Source organism: Pundamilia nyererei, unplaced genomic scaffold (assembly GCF_000239375.1).
Source record: "Pundamilia nyererei isolate P.nyererei 1_Seehausen unplaced genomic scaffold, PunNye1.0 scaffold00007, whole genome shotgun sequence".
Classification (NCBI taxonomy): domain Eukaryota; kingdom Metazoa; phylum Chordata; class Actinopteri; order Cichliformes; family Cichlidae; genus Pundamilia; species Pundamilia nyererei.
In genome coordinates this window covers 3,991,430-4,011,884 of record NW_005187408.1, presented here as the reverse complement: position 1 = coordinate 4,011,884, position 20,455 = coordinate 3,991,430, and the positions used below count along the sequence as shown (strand labels likewise).

At 39.7% G+C, this 20,455-nt stretch overlaps 1 protein-coding gene across 1 annotated transcript; it reads right to left on the bottom strand.

Moving 5' to 3' along the window:
• Positions 1 to 118: 118 nt before the first annotated feature.
• On the bottom strand, positions 119 to 19,711 carry trpa1b (transient receptor potential cation channel, subfamily A, member 1b). The gene is made up of 29 exons (XM_005722570.1): positions 19,651 to 19,711; positions 17,697 to 17,826; positions 17,312 to 17,437; positions 16,729 to 16,891; positions 16,387 to 16,562; positions 15,744 to 15,851; positions 15,478 to 15,586; positions 14,883 to 15,028; positions 14,020 to 14,156; positions 12,572 to 12,620; positions 10,390 to 10,489; positions 10,190 to 10,290; positions 8,851 to 9,026; positions 6,545 to 6,709; positions 6,283 to 6,397; positions 5,911 to 6,077; positions 5,403 to 5,493; positions 5,176 to 5,235; positions 5,001 to 5,093; positions 3,708 to 3,778; positions 3,425 to 3,581; positions 3,184 to 3,273; positions 2,780 to 2,949; positions 2,570 to 2,699; positions 1,930 to 2,112; positions 1,679 to 1,747; positions 1,352 to 1,453; positions 1,118 to 1,236; positions 119 to 784 (listed from the first exon to the last, which is right to left on the bottom strand). The coding sequence occupies exons 3-29, from the start codon at positions 17,405 to 17,407 to the stop codon at positions 571 to 573; spliced, it is 3,357 nt and encodes a 1,118-aa protein (XP_005722627.1). The 5' UTR covers positions 17,408 to 17,437; positions 17,697 to 17,826; positions 19,651 to 19,711; the 3' UTR covers positions 119 to 570.
• Positions 19,712 to 20,455: the final 744 nt, after the last annotated feature.

Here is a 20,455-nt window from a genome sequence, read left to right as displayed (position 1 = left end):
CGCAACAGCACACATTTCAGATGGACGATACATAGATGCAAGCACACTGTTATTGTAGCTACAAATTCTATGTTTATTATGTCAATCTAATGAAAAATTAGACTTAAATTAGGTTTGATGAACCTTCTTATCTATAGAGTAAAAGAACAGGAGTTGGACTTCAAGCCACTTTACAAAAAGTGTGTAATAGAAATATGCCAGTACTGCTTGCACACTATAAAAATCATTTATCAGTAGCTCACTGGTATAACTTAAAAGTAGCCTACAGGACAAGAAATGTTATTTTTTTACCCAACAATGAAGGATTTTGCAATAATACCATTAATATTATCGTTTTAAGTATTTAACGTCTCAAGAACCACATATAAGTTAGGACAAGTCTATTAATAACAATATAATTAACTGTTACTACTGTTACAACATGGAAATAGTGAATGCTGCTGTTAAATTGGAATATAAGTGATTACATTTATACCTATTTAATATCTTTTTATGCCATATAGATCTAGTCTTTTGAGACAATTCACTTTGCAGTGAGTTTAGTTGTCACTTTGTGTTGTTTCATCGTCTTCATTTTCGCCTGGCCTCGATGGCCTTCATCAGTGGGACCCACCGAGATGTAGTCTCTCTGCTTGGTTTAGCCTGACCTAAAGCGGGCCACATGCTCCCTCTGACGTTCACGGGGCCGTCATATTCGTCAGCCTCAGAGGCGATCTCCATTTTCTGGATGATGAGCTTTACGAGGCAGTGCTGCTTCTCTAGCAGGCATGACATCTCTTTCATTCTGCAGGGAAAAAGAAAATCAAAGACAAAACAATCAATTCATGTCACTTAGTGACAGACTTCATTCACTCTTGCCTAGATTTATAATGAGACTGCTGGAAGGTCAGACTCCTGGGTGACTTGATGCGCTTACTATATAAACAGAGATACAGAGTGGGATCTGTAGGGGTCGCTCATGCATCAAAAACTACTTTTCCTTAATTCCCACTTTAGCTTTCAGCATGCACAGTCTAGATCATTGTGCCTGTAATACTCATCCATTACCTCAATAATAAGCTTGCACACTTTTATGATTTTAGAAACATGAAAACTGACTTTCATGTGCATGCCTTACCTGGTCTTCTGCTTTTTGAGCTCATTCTCGATCAAAGTGCATGCCTTTGATTTGGCTTGCAGATGATTCCAGACTTCATTGGTTTCCTCTTCACCATAGAAAAATTTCTTCAGAAAGTGCTGCAATCAAAAATGTGAAGGTTTAATAAAGGAGAAAACTTTCGCTGCTATAAGTTATAGACATAAATCATCATGTTGCACATCATCTCACATCATCTTCTTTTTTTTAGCTTACCCTGGAACACCTGTGATTGGGATAGATGGTAATGGAGTTTTTGTCAACTCGTTTCATAAACCAAAGAGGGAGCTTATCTTCCAGAGCGGTGTGCAGATCAATCTGGGGTCAGAAGGGCTGGTATTTAGTCAAGGGTTCGATTTTGGGCGAGGAATATATCATTGATATCATATATATCATCTTATTATGTGTCAGTGCTCCATGCATTTTGTTAAAATGGCTCAAGAGCAAAACACCACAACATCAAAAAAAGAACAAGGCAAATAAAAAAAAAAAAATCCAAAGTATTTTTTATGCTAAAAAAAAACAACCTGGTTTAATACAAACCTGCATGGCTATCCGTTTCAGCGCAGCATTTCTTTGAACTTCAGCAATGTCTCCAACTGCTAAACCAATCTACAACACAATCAAAGAATCTTTGGTTAGGACCTTTGAAAATACAAAGCTTATGACAAGAGCACGATTAGATAAAATTGCTGTCAAAGTACTAGAGCAGAAATTATTATAGTAACATGCAAGCCAAATGTATAGCCACATAAACTACTTTAAGATGCAGCTGGGGATCAGGGTGTGCTTACCATCAGGTTCACGAGCAGGATTGGCATGAACAGAACAAAGACCACAAAAATGAAGTATGTCAGGATACCAAAAGGTAGTCGATGATTCAGATACTCATCCAGGAAGTTGTTCTGGTAGTTCAGTTCCCCGACCATCATCACAAAGGTTTGTACCACAGAGAGCGGCACGCTGTTAAACTCCCTCTAATGATACAAAAAGAACAGCAACGTGTGATTGCATGTTAGCAACAAACACTGTATTATAACAGACATCCAGATGGCCTAGGTTTTAATCATTTCTGTACCCAGCGTGGACACTAAAGAATTGTTCTATCCCCACAAGTGTTTTGTGCAGGCCTAAACTTTGAACAACAGTGAAGTTTTAAAGTTAGGTGACTTTAGCAGCCATGTCAATAAAATATGCAGTGGTGCATGAACACAGCGTTCTGGTGGCTTTCTAAGGTGTGTGTGATGGTACAAGAAAGGGTGAGGGGAATGTTCTTACAAAAATTGTGACCTGATGTTATTAAAAAGGTCTGCGTGTTACTGAAGGAATCCTCTGGAGATCATTGATATACATGCAAAATTTTGAAAATGTGATGATACCCTTTCATCCTGCGGGAATTGTATGGTTATATGCATCACTGCGTTCTTTTAATACCTGATTGAGCATCAGGGCATGGAAGGCCAAACTGAAAGCCAACATCAGGTAGAAGAACAGCAATACAATACGGACCAGTGTCTTCATAATCTCCCCGAACATCACAACATAGATGCCAACTCCCTCAAACCTGAGGAATCAGGAGAATAAACAGGTTGGTGACCTCAACTTTATGAGAAAGTGGAGGATTTAAGTCAGAGTGAATAGTACCTCTGGAGATAAAGGAGAAATCCAACCCAGGAATTTAAAACTGCTATGGCCCCCGCTTGCCAGTGTAAAGAACCCTCTGCATTGATCATGAGGGGGACGACGAACAGTATAGAGAAGATGGCTGAAATCCAGTCGCTCTGGTTGGAGTAATCCGTGAAGTATTTCCAGCGCTTTGAAGCAACGAGATGAATAAAATCAGGGGTTTTTTTCAAATTTAACAGCTAAGCTTAAGCAGGGAGGTGACATTCTGACTTTTTGCTATTCAGTAGGGGCTGTAAATCTAAATCTGGGGGCATGCATTCATCACACTTGATTGCCTGTGTGTCCACACAGACCCGGTGCTGCACAGATTTATGGGTACATGTTTTATGTGAGGTAATGACACTTCCATAAGAGGACAGTACCTGCTGTGATATCTGCACCACTTCCTTTCCTATCGAGTAGATATTCATAACCAATACCATCACCATGCAGAAGGACAAGGACACACGTTGCTGTGAAACAAATGTTGAGACGTACTTTGAATGGCACATTTGTAAAGATGCATTTTTCTAGTAATTTGAACGACAGATCATTTGTTTTCAATCACAATTTCCTCATAATGCTGTCAGAGTCATTATTACTCATCACAACAGCCATTAGTACCTCTGTGAAAGATACGGGAACCATGATGATATTGTGCTCGCCCGTGTCACTAGTGTTCACGGAGGGTCTCAGAGTCACTATAAGGTGAGTTAAGGGCAGCAAGCCCAACAGATAGAGAAACATGTTGAGCACATGAGCTATGCTCCCATAAGCAACCCTGTGGACAAAACAGAGGACACCATGGACCAACGGTCAAGGTAAAATGTTAACTGGAGCTGGACTAGGGTGAATAAATCTGTAAAAATAAATATGGGTCATGGGCCAAGTCCTCCTGAATACTCACCACTTCATTGCCAGATACTTTTTGCAGACGGGATGGTTGAGGAGCTCGATGCGGTTGTACTGCACCATCGCCTGCAGGAGGTGTAACAGAATAATGACCCACAGTCAGTACACACAGCACATTTTGCACAAGCAGTGGTACTCACTGCAGAACCAAAGGGGTTGCGCTGGAAATAGTCCAGCTCCACCGCTCTGTTGTTTGGGTTTAGGGCAGAGACAGTGAGAAACTTGACTCTTGACCCTGACTGTTCTTTATTGACAGCAAGTTATTGACGGCCTAACAAACGATGACATCAGCAGGAGTAAACTGGTGCTGTATTTTTTTAAAACATTTACAGAAAGATGTTGTAATTTTCCAAATAGTGCGAAGCTATCGAGAAAAGAAGGGGTGGCTGCTGTGCGGAGGACTGGAGGAAAGATTGCACAATGTATCTTGGCCTCAGTGATTTGCCACAAGCTGTTATTAGGTCTCGGTAGACTTGGCCACTCACCAAATTTGTGAACATTTGCATGCAGATTAAACCCCGCTTGAACGACCCTCTGCTGGCAATTTAGGTAGCACAACGAGCTGAAATTGATGCAGATGTAACACTGTAATAATATGTCCAACCTTCATGGAGGTGGCAATTCTCTGTTTTGCAGAGGTGAACTGTTTTTTGGCCATTTTAGAGGCTACAGCTAGTGTTTCTCTTGACCTGCTCTCTTGTAACATACTCAAAAGCTTTTAGTTCACAATATTTATATCGATAAGGGTGGGCTGAATGTCTGTAACGGTGAAACCATGTAAACAACACATGGAGGTTGTAGCAAGAACAGAGGAGAAGCCTATTATTTGTTTGCCAACAACCAATCAGACAAGTTTGATTCCTGATGAGTGCTAAGGGCAGAGTGCTGGTGGTGGCATCACAGCAGGGATGCTTGAATGTTCTTTTGTGATTTTTCAAGGCAGGAAGAGAGTGGGGAAAAAAAGGCACAATGAACGTCGTTATAAAAGTGTCATCGTCACTAAACTATGTAGAGAAATCAAAAACATTTCTGAATAGGCCACACACTGCGACTATGTAGTTGTCACTGTCACTTTCCAATGATTAATAGAGGAAGTGTCATCACTGCCCCTGAGGAGGGACAGGCCAATCCTGATCCCATAAGTTATCAAGGCAAGCGGTGAAGTCTACAGAGCCTCATTAGATGCTGATGTATGACAGAAATAGAGCTTGAGTGCTTGTGAATCATGTGGAAGTACAACATTTGGATTCTGAAGCTGTTAAAAGAGTAAAAAAAAAGGTTTGCTTACGTTGAGAGCGGCCAGTGGCTGAACCTTATTCCCATTGTAAATCTGCCCTTTCACTTCAATCGGAGCTTGGAGCCATTTGAAGTCATATTCAATCTAGGCCACAAAAAGAGTTGTTTAATCTTTTTCCCGATCAGTGTTTCAAACAATATGTTTAATGCGTGTTTTGTGTGATTACGTGGTAATCGGGGCTGTTGTGGTCATCATCAGATTCCCTCATGCTGCGGTCCAAAAGATGCTGTTGACAGAAGCGGCACAGTGACGAGGAATTAAATCTTTAGTAAGTAACAACAGATCACACAACACAAAAATGCTGAAAGATGTGAGTTATGATGACCGTATACAGTGATTTATGACATGGATTTTATTTTATTTTATTATTTCTTTATTTTGCCAGCAGCAAACCTTGTAAGTTTCAGGCAGAAACTCAATCATGTCTAGTATGGGGCATCGCTGACTACTTTCGGGATTGAACAGACTTACAGCTTCAGCACACCTGCAAGAAAAAATAATAAGATTACAGACACGACTATAACCACTGGATTGTAGAGTCACTTTAATATTTCTCAGTGGCACATTGCAGGCAGCTGCAGATAGCAATTCACACTACTACCCACATTTTATTGTGTGGCATGGCATGACTCCTAATAGTGATTGATGATTGTGAGTTTGTCACTTGAGGATTAAATGCTCCCTTATAGCTTGAGAAATCTATCCTACCTCTTTCACTAATTAGATTGGGCTATCTGAAAAAATTCATTGTCACAAACCCACTAATCAGTAGCTGACATGTGGGAGATTCATAGTTTTTACAGATCCAAGAAAGAGTTAAATATTGCACGGATAAATGAAAAGATTATTTAAGCTTTTTGCTCTTTAATATGCTCTATTTGTTTTTTTATTGACAAAATACCTTTCACAGTCAATTACAGCATTGACCACGTCTTTTCTCCCATTTTGCAAAGCCTCGTGGAGGAATGAAGTGTGGTTCTTGTTTAAGATGATCTCCGCCCCCCTGGCCAGCAACAGCCTGACCGCAGCCACGTGTCCACCTCTCGCTGCGATGTGGAGTGCCGAGTTCTGTCAGTACAACAGAACACACCTTCTCAGATTCATTACAGTGTGGGGCGGATGACTTATTCGGAGTGAATGGCAATTATTTGTGTTTTAACGTTTAAATTGGAAAAATAACCCTAGTATAAAAATCGTCAGGACAAATTAATTAGTTCAAGAATAAATATCACAGATCACAGTGAAATTGTTTTGGAGTAACAGGAAGCAATACCCCATCCTCATCTGTTTTATCCAGCAGCTTGAGATTGGCTGCCAGTAGGATATCCATCGTTTGTGTGTATCCTTCAGAAGCAGCGTGGTGCAGACAAGTCCAGCCCTTGTAATCACTGTCAACAGGACATTTCTCTACAGGTTAGTATACTGTAAAAAACGATCACTCAAACCATCATGTTCCTTTAATGTTTTTGAGCAGTGTATTTTTTATGCTTGCACGTTTACATGTTTCTGTGCACACGACGTGTGTTTGGCTTTACCTGTGGAAGAGAGCTCCTTTGCGCAGCAACAGTTGCACCACTTTTGTGTGTCCCTCTTTTGAGGCCAGATGGAGTGGAGTCAGGCCACGCTCATCGCCTTCATTTAGCAGACGAGAGTCAGTAATGGACTCTAATAATCTGTGACATGTATTGATGCGGCCATACCTTAAAAAAAAAAAAAAGTAAAATCACTGTATTGTCGGGAAATGGTAGAGCTCCATACCTGTAGACAATTTTATTGTAAGACACTCATGGCAACTGTTGCAGGTTTGAATCTGTGGCTGTAGGCTAGGTAGCAATAAAGGCTTAAAATGCTTGGAGCGGTAAGAAGAACAAAGTAGAAGTGACATATTTAGTTGGGAGATTATGTTTTGTTGTCTCTGAACCTTTTAAGCAGGTCAGCAGTATTGTCTGTACAGTAGAGAATGAGGCTTCTGTAAGAGTTAAGGTATGATATCATAGCATGGCCTTCATCTGCCCTCTAGTTCTAATGAAATGGGTGTTCATGATAGAAAAATCTATAATAATAATGTTGAAAATCCACCCATTAAACACTGTGAGTAACATTTTGTTCACATGTGCCTCACTAATTAAATGCTGTTCCTGTGACAGCTCCTTTGGGTCACTACATAATATTTAAGGTATGTTACTTGAATTAATCTTCTAAAAGCTTTTAGGGGCATGAATGTATTGAGGTTTTATACAGCTGAACAGTAAGGAATGGTGTTTTATTATCCGTCCGTCCATTTGATTGACTACAAATCAAATGGACATACAGTACAGTGCCAACAAGAATTTCCATCCTTCCAAGTTTCTTAGTTTTTTGCTTATGTTTAGTTCCAGATCATAAGACAAATGTAAATATTAGAGAATGATAACCTGAATAAATACAAAATGCACTTTTTAAATGATAATTTCAATTATTAGTGGGGGGGGGGGGGGGGGGGGGGGGGGAGTTATCCAAACCAAACTGGCCCTGTGTGGAAAGAGTAATTGTCCTAACTACACACAGGACTGATTATTGCCAGAACTAGTGAATCAAATCATCACTTAAAGAGAGCCTGTCTGACAAAGTGATCTCAAAAAGCAACATATCATGCTACGATCCAAGGAAACTCAAGAACAGACAAGAAACAAAGTCACTGACTTCTTCAGTTTGGATAGGAATACAAAGCCAATCAAATGGAGAAAACCTGGAACACTGGGTGATCTTCCCAGGAGTGCCTAGCCTAATAGAATTACTCCAAGGGTGCACTGATTACTCATCCAGGAGGTCAGATAAGAATCCAAAACAACTAAAGAACTGAAGATCTCACTTGCCTAAGTTAGGGTCAGAGTTCATGATTCAACAATAAGATTGGGCAAAAGGTTTCAAAGGTGAAAACCACTGCTAACCAAAAATAGCACAAACGCTCGTCTCACATTTGCCAAAAAACATCTTGGTGATCCCCCAGACTTTTGGGAAATATTCGAGGACTAACGAGACAGAAGATGAACTTCTTGGAAAGTTTTTGTCCCATATGTAAAATGAATACTGCACTTGATAAAAAGAACATCATACCCACAGTTAAACGAGGCGCTGGTAGTGTCCAATGCGACTGAATTAAAAAAGGTCTGTAAAAAAGAGTGATCCAAAATTCCTCCACAGTGATGTGAAAGACAGTTCTTGCAGTTCTTGCACATCCAGTTATTAGTCAAAGGAGCTTGCAAAGAAAAGTCCAGATGCTTTTCTTAGCAAGCTCCTTTGACTACGATGACCTGGATGACTGAGAACCTTCACAGACATCCAGTTATTAGGTTTAGAGGAAAATTACTTTTTCACAGCACAGGTTTGGATACCTTTTTTCTTTCCCTTAATAAAAAAAATCATTATTTAAAAACTGCATTTTGTATTTACTCAAATGATCTTTGTCTAGTATTAAAATTTGCTTGATGACCTGAAACATGTAAGCGTGACAAATATGCAAAACACTAAGAAAGCAGGAAAGAGGCCAATACTTGTTTATACATGCATGGACAGATGGATGGATAGCTACCTTTGAAATTCTGTGTGGATGTAACAGCTACATATAGTGTTTTACAATAACACTGGAGTTACACTGGCACACAGCACTAGGTGATATTACAGCTAAAAATTGTACTTGAAATTAACAAACAGAAACGATTTATATGCTACACATCATCCATCATACAGTGGTCAATATCATCTGATTAATTTCAACAGCCATGACTTTGCATTTGTTTGAACAAATCCATTTCCAAAGTTTGTGTAACTGAGTGAAAATCTATGCTATGTTAAGTCTTACTGAGCAGCGAAGTGCAGGGCAGACTTCTTGTCCTTGGACTTGCATGCGAGTCCAAGTTGCCCCGAGAGGCCCAGCATGTTCTTCACTGAGTCGTGGATTCCCAGTCTGCAGGCGTAGTGGAGTGGGGTGCAGCCATCGTTATCCTCACAGCTTAAAAGTGCCTTCACACTGTTGAGCTAAAATCCAATGCATTATGAACACATCTACTTCATTCTTACTGTACAATCACAGGCGACCACTTAGGTACACCTGTTCAACTGCTTATTATTCGACATATCTAATCAGCCAACCACATAGCAACAACTCAGCACATTCAGTCATGTAGACATGACCAAGGTAACCTGCTGAAGTTCAAACTAAGCATCAGAAATGGGGAAGAAATGTGATTTAAGTGATTTTGAATGAGTTTTTTGGTGCCAGGCGGGCTGGTTTGAGTGTTTCAGAGACAGATGAACTACTGGGATTTTCCCCGCACAAGCATCTCTAGGTTTTACAGAGAAGAGAGAAAATATCTGGTGAATGACAGTTCTCTGAGAGAAAATGCCATGTTGATGGCAGAGGTCAGAGGAGAATAGCTAGACTTCTTTGAGATGATAGGAAGGTGACAATAACTCAAATAATCATTTGTTACAAGTGAGGTATGTTTGTGTTGAGCCTTCAAGCAGGTGAGCTACAGCAGCAGAGGACCACATCGGGTCCCACTCCTGTCAGCTAAGCACAGGAAACTGAGGATATAATTTACACAGGCTCAACAAAAATTGGACAAGAGAAGAGTGAAAAAACATCTAATGAATATCAATTCCTTCCGCAGTATTTTGATGGTAGAGTTGAGAATTTGTGAGAGGAAGGGAGCAGATCTGCGGAAACTGTGTAATGCTGTCATGTCAATATGGACCCAAATCTCTGACGAATGTTTCCAGCACCTTTTTGAATCTAGAAACTGTACCTAACAAAGTGGCCACAAGTGCATACTAAGCAATGCAAAAAATTGAAATGCTATATTTTATGCACATGACAAAATTGACAGTTATCCATACTCGAACAGAAACTACAAAATTATTGTGATCTGCTATTCTCACACGGTCTGTCTTTGTGTATCATTTTGAAAGCTGTAACAGTGATGTAGCTTCAGGAAAAAGCTCACAGTGTTTAAAGGACTATATGGCTTTGGCGAGAGTGTAATGAACTTCGATCAGCTGGCTTTGAAAGCACGCAACTTTTGAAGGCTCCAGGCAAGCTGATCAAGGACAGTGCAGTAATTAGATTCCAGCCACTTAATGACATTTTTGTTTTAGCAGCATTCAGTGCATTTAATAAGCTACCGACTGATTGGCAGTACCTGCAGTACTTCTTCCGGGAGGTTTTTCAGGCCCTTTGGCTGCAGAATGGCCAGGTGGAGAAAGTTACAGCCACATTTGTCTCTCACGTTAACGTTGGCTCCTAAAAAAATCATTAACATTTGCATAAGTGTTTACAACCTTTATTATCAGGCAAATTATATGAGCACTACTGGTGGAGAAGTCATTTACTTTAGCTCACCTTTTGACAGCAGCAGAGCCACAGTTTTCCATGCTCCACAGCTCGTAGCCAGCAGCAAAGGAGAGTTTCCCTTGCAGTCGGTGCTGTTAATGTCTGCACCCTGAAGATAGAATGCATTACAGCTTTAAAGTTACCTCTTTAATTTTAGCACACAAATGAAAAGCATTGTGTGCACATTAGCAATGAATACACCCCCACAGTATTCTCAGTTTTAAGAGGATCAGCGAACACATTTAAAAGTCCTTTTAAACAAATTTCATTAACTTAGCTTCACCAAATCAGACCAACAGGTGATATTTTGTAATGATAGCAGAAGAAGTAAACAGTGGGGAAACAATTTGATCCCATGCTGAATTTTAAATGAACTAAATTACAAAGAAATGATGGTAGTCTCATTTTAATGGAGAGAGGCAAACTATCAACCAAAACTCAAGAACAAACAAGTAACATAAAAGATATAAATTGATTTGAATCTAACTGAGTGAAATACGATTGGCTGTGTGCCACCCATCTGGCACAAAAACAACAATAAATCAATCCAGCAATCCAACAATTACAGATACTCCTGAATGCGTTATGTATATAGAGCACAATTCTCCACAGAATTGCTTTCTTCCATTTCAGCTTCTCCACCAACATAGACAAGACCAAACAGCTGCCAAAGGACATCAGGGACAAGATTGTAGACCTGCACAAGGCTGAATGGGCCACAAAACCATCAGTGCTATTATTCAGAAAAGGGAGAAATATAAAATAACCATCAGTCACCCTTGGTCTGTAACTGCATGCAAGATCTTGCCTCGTGGGATAAGGATGATCACGAGAAAGGTGCTGGATCAGGGACTGGTTAATGATCTAAAGGGAGCTGGGACCACAGTCACCAAAAACATCAACGGTAACACACTACCTGCAAGGTCCCCCTGCTCGAGAAGCTACATGAATGGCCTCGTTTTAAGTTTTCTAGCGATTGAAAGTGGTGTTGTCAGATGAAAACAAATTCGAGCTCTATGCCATCAACTATAAACACCATGTTTGGAGGAGGAGAAATGCTGAGTATGACTCAAAGAACATCACAGTCAAGCACGGAGGTGGAAGCATTATGCTTTGGTTTTTCTGCTAAGGGTACAGGACAATTTAACTGCACTGACGGACAAATGGACCGGGCCATGAACCTCCGTCCTTCAGCCAGAACACCAAAGATGGATTGATGATAGGTCATCAACCCATCAAACAAACAACCAAGCAACAAAGGAGTGGCTTAAGAAGAATAAGGCCATGGAGAGTTTCTATAAAGAGGAGTGGGCCTCTTTATAGAAACTCTCCATGGCAGCCAGTCTTTCCATACTATGTCATGTTTTGTTTGGCGATCAATGCTGACATCCAAATCAGTTCATAACGTTTATGTAATGTGTGTTTTGGATTTCTGGCTGATACTAGTAGTATCATTCCAGAGTAGAATGAAACTACCATAAAAATTAGACATGGTTCATTTCTTTGGAAGTGAGCAAACTTACAAATTGAGCAGGGCTCTATAGTTAGGGTAAACACGAGAACCTGCTTTTGCACACCTCTATCTGAGATTTCCACAAATATATGCACATGTGCCATAGCGAGAAAAACGTTTTTAGACGGGGAACTAAAATAGCACCTAAACGAAATGAACATTTCATGAACCACACCCCGTGCAGACCACTGTTTTATAGTTTTATAGTTTTTGAGATAAACACACTAAGGTTCATCTACTGCTTGCCGCATCTAAAAGAGTAGACTTGAAATAAACTTGGACTACGCTTCCTACCTAGCAACACCATTCTATTAGAACCATCAAAGTGCAACAGATGGTGACAGGTGGTCCACAAGCAATGGGCAGCACCTGTAATATTTACTCAGGAGTGTATTTAAAATAGCAAATATTGTTTGATTGTAGCAATGGGAACAAACATAGTCGAGTGGAAGATTTTACTAATTGAAATCCAACCTGCAGTGAATAGAGATTCACAGTTTATTTGCCTTTTAGATTTCAGCATATGTGGGGGGGGACTGCTGTTTTTATAATGTTTGTGTCGGTTTGATGCACCGAAGGATAAAAAATCAATCAGAAAATATCTGATAATAAAACCGGACATGTCATGTGTGTAACAGCTGCGTGGCATTTGTGTGTATTCATGTGTGTCTTATTTACCAGAGAAATTAGGTACTCCGCCAGCTCCGTGTGATCAAATATTGTTGCCCTGGAAAAGTAAACACAGTTGTTGTAAACCAGCCGTTCAGCGCACTACTTTGTGAGTCAAGGTCTTACTCATGCTGTCAGATAAGCAGTGAGGATGATTTAGTTCTCATTCGGCAACATAATAGCCAGATTTCCCTTTATTGTCACACTTTTATCTTCAGGGTTGTACGGCTTCCCTTTGTTGACACACTTTAATGACTAAGTGTTTGTGTTCTCCATTAAGAAAGAGACTTATGTGGATGATTTCCCCCACAACTAAATGATGGACTGAAGTATACTTGATCATCCAGATACCAGACGACATATTTCTATTGTGCTTAAAAGGCCTTTTGTGGTATTATTTCACTCCACATCACAGCAATGGCGTCCAAATAAGAATGAAAACACAGAGGGAGGACCTTTGTCCTTTGTTCTGCTACTGTCAGTGCCAACACAAATAGCTTTTAGATAAAATCTATGTGGATGGGAAGCAAATCTTTATTATGTAATTATATCATTATCGCTTTCCTCAGGCTTGTCGTTGCCAAGCATAAGGAGTTTATATCTAATTATCTTGTTTGCAGATGTGTTTTACTGTTGATATGATGCAGATAAAGTGGTCTTTATATAGCATGAGCAAGCAAATGAGTAGCAATTGCAATATTGCATATCTACACAACTTCATTGGTATCGCAACAAAGATCATTTTAATTAAAACAATGTCCACCAATAAAATTATGAACTAGAATTAGGAAATAGTGGAAACTTGCCCTTTTGTGCTCTCGTTCACTGACTGTTCAGCACAAGGAACAGAATATATATGTGCTCTTGTCTATGGAGATTAATTTAAAATTGAATGCTGAGATACAGTTAATAAGATATTGTTTATTTTCCATTCTGGAGTCTCAGCAACTCTCTGCTCTCTCACGGGTCAGCATGGTCAGGATGCTTTGCATTTTGTCAACAATGAAATTTGCATTTCAAAAAGGCACCAATTTTGAATTCTACAGAAAAGCAATTTGCAAAGAAGTTGCTGTCACAGTCTTCTGGCCGAGCGCCTTTGGTTTCTACCCCTCACTGAGTGTGGTTATGATGCCTATGCCCATCTTTGACAGTTTGTGATGGCTACTATCAGCCTACAAAGTCTACATAACCACATGCAGCTGCATTATTAAGTTTTATCAACACACTCAAAAAATATTTATGCCCCAAATGCTGACTTTAAATAATCTGAATCGATTTAAATGTTCTATGTAATTTTGTTACATAAGTACAATGTAAAACATTAGACTTAAAGAATCTGGTCAAATGAAATTTACTTGATCAGTATTGATTTCGTTTATACTGAGTATATTCTCTTTAACAATTAATTATTTGATTAAATACACTGGGTTTTGTTGTCAAGACAAGGAGAGACCCACCTGTGTAGAGGGGTCTGACATGCACCATCAGTGAGATTGATGATATCTTCAACTCGCTCAACAGAAGACAGCATCAGTTTGATGACCTCAAGAGCACCCTGGGTGCAGGCCAAATGAAGCGGTGTAGACCTGTCGTTCTAGAGTCCGACAAACATGGATACATTACAAGTGATGAATGCGGAATATGATGCAAATTTACAAGTTCATCACACACAGTTATGTCTGCTGCATACAGAAACCCTGCGGAGATTTTTATAAACCTGCAGCGATGTAAACTGGCACAAACAGAATATGAATAAGTATACTCATGCGTGATTCACACAAAGAAATCCTGCAAGTTTCCTCTGTGTAACATTAGCAAAGTAAGTCCCAGACTTCTTGGCTGAACACTGGGGACTGTAACACAAGCCTTTAATGAGATAACCAGGACTGGCAGGAGGAGGCCAGTGATCACTCCACTCAGCTTCACAGTGTAAGTGGATGTAATTTGTATCAATTTGGCCAACCGAAGCTATTACTGTACTCGCTACTGCTGATGTAGCTCTGGCCACTAGCCCAGGGCAAGACATAACGATCACTCCCAGATGGGTGTGATAAGACTGACGGGTTCTAACAGTACAAAGAAGGCGACCCTCTGGTGACAACGTGTTTTACAAGTGTTGGAATCCAGGTTTGTTTAAAAAGCAATGCAAATCTGGCAGAGTAGGGGTGAAAACCAAAATGTGTGATCTGGCTATGGCATTCTGAGTAGTAGGTAAAAACAGTGGTGAAAATCAAATGAATGTATGCCCAGTCTTTTTGAGACGGTTTATGAAAAGGCCATGTAGTGATTTACATCTTGTTATCTTTTATAATAGAAGTACCTGTTGCTGGTCAACTTTGGCTCCAGTAGCAATGCAGAGGCGGATGGTCTCGATATTCCCACCACGTACAGCCAGATGCAGGGGGCTGCTCTTGGTCTTGTCTAAATAGTTCATGTGGCACACAGCCGAGTGGCCTAACTCCTCTCCTGTCAGGACAGAATTCAATAAATTGTTTTTATATCTTGAACGTGAAATGCAGTGAAAATTTCCATAATGGCAGTTTCTTATGACCAACTCCGTCTTTGACTTTTAGTGGCTTTCTTGTTTTGTTTTTAGCAGGCAGATGTAATGAGTAATGTGTATATTTAACATGGGCTGTGCAAAAAAAAAAAAAGACAGCACACAAATGTCCTAAATATTTTAAGGTCTTGCTAAACTTTGTCCAAAAGCACCAAAGTTACCAAACAGACCTCCCACTGTGGATAAACATACTATCATTTGTGATGTCTAGCCTACAGAAAATACCCCAAGTGCTTATCTGGAGGGGGGGGGGGGTAATCTACCAGCTTAATATGCTGCTTGGCCTTGTAAAAAAACATTTTCATTGCTGTCAGCACTTTGAGTTTTTGATGATAGCATTTTTCTTTCATCATACCAGCCTTGAGAATGACTTCCATGGCTTTCTTTGCACCTGCGAAGGCAGCAGCGTGCATGGCGAAATGGCCAAGCTTGTTCTGTTGGCAAAGCTTCGCTCCATGCTTTAACTTTGATGGATATATGAATGGATGAGAAGGCAAAACAAAGAGACATGGTCTTTTGTCAGAAGCAAAGCTGCAGCAAAAGGAAGCTACATGATGAGTTCACAGTTATCATTTGCAGTAAGGTGTAGGTACGCGGTACAACGTGGAGCCTCGTACATACCAACATGCTAAGAGCCTCACAGTTATTAAGGGAACAAGCCAGCATCAGTGGGGTGTTTCCAAGGTCTCCCTTTAGATTGCAGTCTGTACTGCTGTAGGACAGCAGCACCTTCATGAAAGAGATATAAAAACAGTAACTAATTAAAGTACAGCATAAGTAAAAACGGGCAATTGAATAATAGAAAATCCATCAAGCTCATCAACGTAATAAAGATTAAATAAAGACACAAAAAGACAAGGTTTAGCCATTCCACAATGCCCCAAAAAGTACAGTACATAAGATGTAATGTGGGAAAATATTGTTTGTTATTTGACTAAATTACCAGCTAAATTTTTTAAAATTTGTTTATACTGTAATTAAAATTATCACACTACTTAAATTTACTTTAATTCCTGCAAAAAAACAACAATTTTTTTTTTACCGTTTATTGTAGTTTACCTACCTTTAACTATTTGCATCTAAATATAATAACATACACAGAAATTACATTTAATCACAGGGGATTTACACCCTTAGTTGAGTGCTGTATAATAAAGTGCTAGAATGCTCTGCGTTGACCTTGTTAACTACAGGAATTCAAGAGAAAAACACACTTCCTGTCCTTTAAATTATTACATCAACTGTGCCGTATCAGCCTTCTCACCCCCACCAGGTTGCTGTGTCCATGGCTGACAGCCAAGTGCAGGGGGGACAGGAGGGCAGTGTTGAGGATGTTGGGGTTAGCCCCCAGGTCCAAAAGAGCCTTGCAGCTCTCTGCCTTGTTCCTCTCCACTGCCCAGTGAAGGGGCACATTGCCCTGCTCATCACAGCTGTTCAGGACTAAGAGACGATACAAGAGCATATGCAGAAAGGTTTGTATGCGTATGTATCAGATATAATATGCAAAAATAATGTCCCTCTTCCATGCAGTAACTTTAGAAATGAAATTACGCCGAGTCACAAAACATGTTGCATGTCTTGTGATCGATGACTTAGGTGCACTTACCCTGTGCATCTGTGACAGTGGAGATGAATTGAATGAGGGTGATGTGTCCCCCTGCAGCAGCGTGATGAAGGGGACTGGCTCCACATTCATCTTTTTCACTGAGGACCTCTGGGCTCTTCTTCACTAGGTTCTCCAGGAGAGCTAGGTCACCCTTCTCAGCCAACTAGATGATATTATATAGAGTAATATAACACAAAGAATACAGAACAGTTGATTTTTCTGCTTTCTAGTTTGTTCAAAGTGTGTTTTACCAAAGAACACACTATGCTAGAAGGCATTTCAAACTATTCTTGTGTGCCTTCTGATATAATCACTGGAGTATGATATAACGGCCATTTGTTAGTTTTGTATAAAAACAGACTTTACAATCCAATTCGTTGAAAACTCATGTAATATTATTATTATGTAATACTAGAATTGTTTAGGCCTCCTTAACCTCCTCCTTAAGGATACACTGGGCTGGGATTAATCCGAGTTACATAAACCTTCTCATATTGTGAATACTTGTGGCAGAAATAAGTAAGTTTTTGAAAACGTTTTTTACAGACATGCATATTTTTTTCAGTAAGTTTTTTCCCCTCACCTCAAATATATTTCGATTTGCCAGGCCTGGATCGTCATCCTCTATCACATATGTATAACAACTGTTTTGCCGTGCCACATCCCTGCTGAAGTTCATCACTTAGCTGAGACTCTGTGGACATGAGCCCTAATAAAAACAAAGAAAGCAGTGACATGTGTGCATGTGAACCCCAGCGCTCACACCTGTGCAAGCTGATGCACATGACAGCAGCAGATTGAAAACACAGATAGAAAGATGCCATAATTTCAATCAAGCCACAGATGAGCAAGCCTACTTAGCAAGCTAGAAGAACTTAGAGCGTAATGTGATAGATAGCGCAAATAAAACCTTAATGCACAGGCTTCTAATGTTTAGAGGGGACATGGGCACAGGACATTGTCTTTACCCAGAAGGGCATTCACATCCGTTGAGTCTTTGTGGCGGGGGTTGAAGCCCTGCACTTGAAGAAAGCAATTATGTCCTCCGCAGCTGCAGGTCAGCTTGTTTGAGCCAGTCCCAGATGTCCTTGCGTGGTCCTGGGTGAGTGAGATTGAGATAGACCTTGTAATTTTATTGCCTTCAGTCCCATCGAAAGGCCAAACAATAAATGGCATTTTTTTTCTGGTGAGCAAATTACTATTGAGAATCTTCACTGCAAATCTCCTTCACCTACGTTATTTGCCGTGCGCTGATGTTGTTCCTCGGGTCAGAGCAGCAGCTACGTTTTACTGTTTGATTTGCACATTTTGTTGGTGTTTTATACACACTGACTAATGCTCAGTCAGTAACAACCTGATCCAAAAGTTTAAGCACTAAAACATAAAGACACCACTTCAAATATCAGCAAGTCAAAAATGATCACTGAGTTCATTTTCATAGGTTATTTATAGGGTTTAATTTAATTTACAGCTTTTAGTTAGTATAGTTTGGTACACTAATAATGCCCTTAGTATGCTATTGATATATCATTAGAGCAATATAATAATAAATAAACACTTAAATCGCGTAGGCCTGTGATGGACTGGCCTCTTGCCCTTTGGCTGCTGGGATAGCTTCAAGCCGGACTAATGGGTGGATGAAAGGATGAGTGTCTAAGATGCTGTACTTAAGACACACTTAGCATATGTATGCATATTTAATCATATTTAATAATATGGTCTTCTATTCGTTACTTGCATTTGTTTTGTTTTTTTTATTATTCAAATATTTTTTAAAAAGCATGCATTCCAAAGCGCAAGCATATTTACATCACGGTAAAGGTTTAGTTTCAATTCTTTACATACATAAAAGTACTGTAAGTGCAACTGTTTCTGGAAAACATGTCACACCACCTGTGATGATTTTTAACAACATGAGTATAATTTGTGTTTAACTAAAGCACTAAAGTAACATCGCATGCACTTAATCAATGAAAGATGCTACTAACATACTAAACTAGTCTCTTTATGAAAATGAAGGCTAATGAAGACTTTTTATTCTGGGGGTTGTAAAGTAATGCTCGAAACATCCAACACTTGGATTTGCATTTATTGGCAGATTTGCAGTTTGCATTATGAGTCATGATCGCCCATCAATATTTCAGCACTACCTTCACTGATCTGAATACTTGAGTCCATTACCTCTACCATACAAGTCATTGATATTTCATGTCTTGTGGTCTGTGGTCCTGATAAAACATCATATTACAGTCCAAGACGGCGTCACCTCATTTCCTTCTAATTTGGCGACTTAGATAACGACCCCACTGCATATCCCCCTCCCTGTCATTATCAGGCAACTGCGGTAAATAAGTGCCATTGGTTTCTCTAATTGATTTGCTTATTTAGTTTGCAGATGGTTTTCAGGAAGTGCACTAATAGGCACTGGTAAACACATTTTCCAAACAATCCGGAAACAAGCGGGAGGTATATTTAATTTTAACAAGGAGATCCTTGCATGAGTGCACATTGTTCACATTTAAACTGAATAGACTAGCATTACCCTCACAAATTGTGTTTACTTCAGAGGGTGAATTTTTAACACTATCTTAAAAAATAACGAGTAGATTGGAGAGTGGAGAAATAACAAGTGGATTAAAAACAGCTTCTGTATGTTGCAGTATTCATTGTTACATAAATAATGAACTCTAATGGACGAAGAACATAATGAAGTGTGCAGGCTTGTGGGATAGCTGACATTTCCATATCCGCTGCTAATAAAACCAGAGATCAAATATATATAGTCATATATTTAATCAATTGAAACAGCACTCTACATACTTTCTAAAGAGTAAAATATTCCATATCTAATCGTCATTAAATGTTAAATTCGTCCCCACACAAACTCAAAACCTTAAAGACAACATCAAAGACATTACTTACTGTAACTGTGAGATGCTGCTACTGAGCTGAGCAATCTGGACGTTCTCCTCACTACTGCCTGTGAAAGGGCTTTAAATAGTGTGGTGAGCTGGCTATCTCCCAGTCTAATGCAGGCAAAATGCTGCCCCTTGTGACCGAATGACTCTCGTGCTGTTTTCACAGAAGAGAAGAAAAGCCTGTGGTGTAACGTGATAGGATATTTAACTGGCAGCATTACATTAAACAGCAAACATGATACTTCACTCTCCTTCACAATAGGGTTTAATTAATGTGTCTAGATGTGAGTTGCTGATGCGTTTACGGATTTTGTCGTCTCTCTCGTCTTTTCCCACAAAAGTGATGACGAACTGAAGAAACCAAAGCTCGTGCTCATCTTTAAAACGGGGTTGAGAGTATGTAGGATTCTGCCTATTAGTAGCATCTGAAAGTCAAGGCTCCCCTCAGATGAAACTTGACCACCCAGCTCCACATGGCCTACCGTATACCATTTATCCAATCAGTGATTAGAATGGAAACAATAGCCTTTTATGTTTGTTTGCTTTTTGTGAAAGTCTTGTGCTTCTGCTCTGAAGTGACTCAGCAAGTGACTAAAGATGACCTTAAAGACCTCCTTGTTGAGGATTACTGAGTATTCCCAAGTGAATCTTTATCAGGCAGGATTATCAGATAAGGTGTATCATTAACTAAGGATTATACCAGCATTTCTATTCCACATTAATCAAGAGACTAAGTGTAGAGTTGTTCAGATCAATATGAAATGTGTATTAAAGTTTTGCTTGATGTTCCAATTATGGAATTAAGTTGG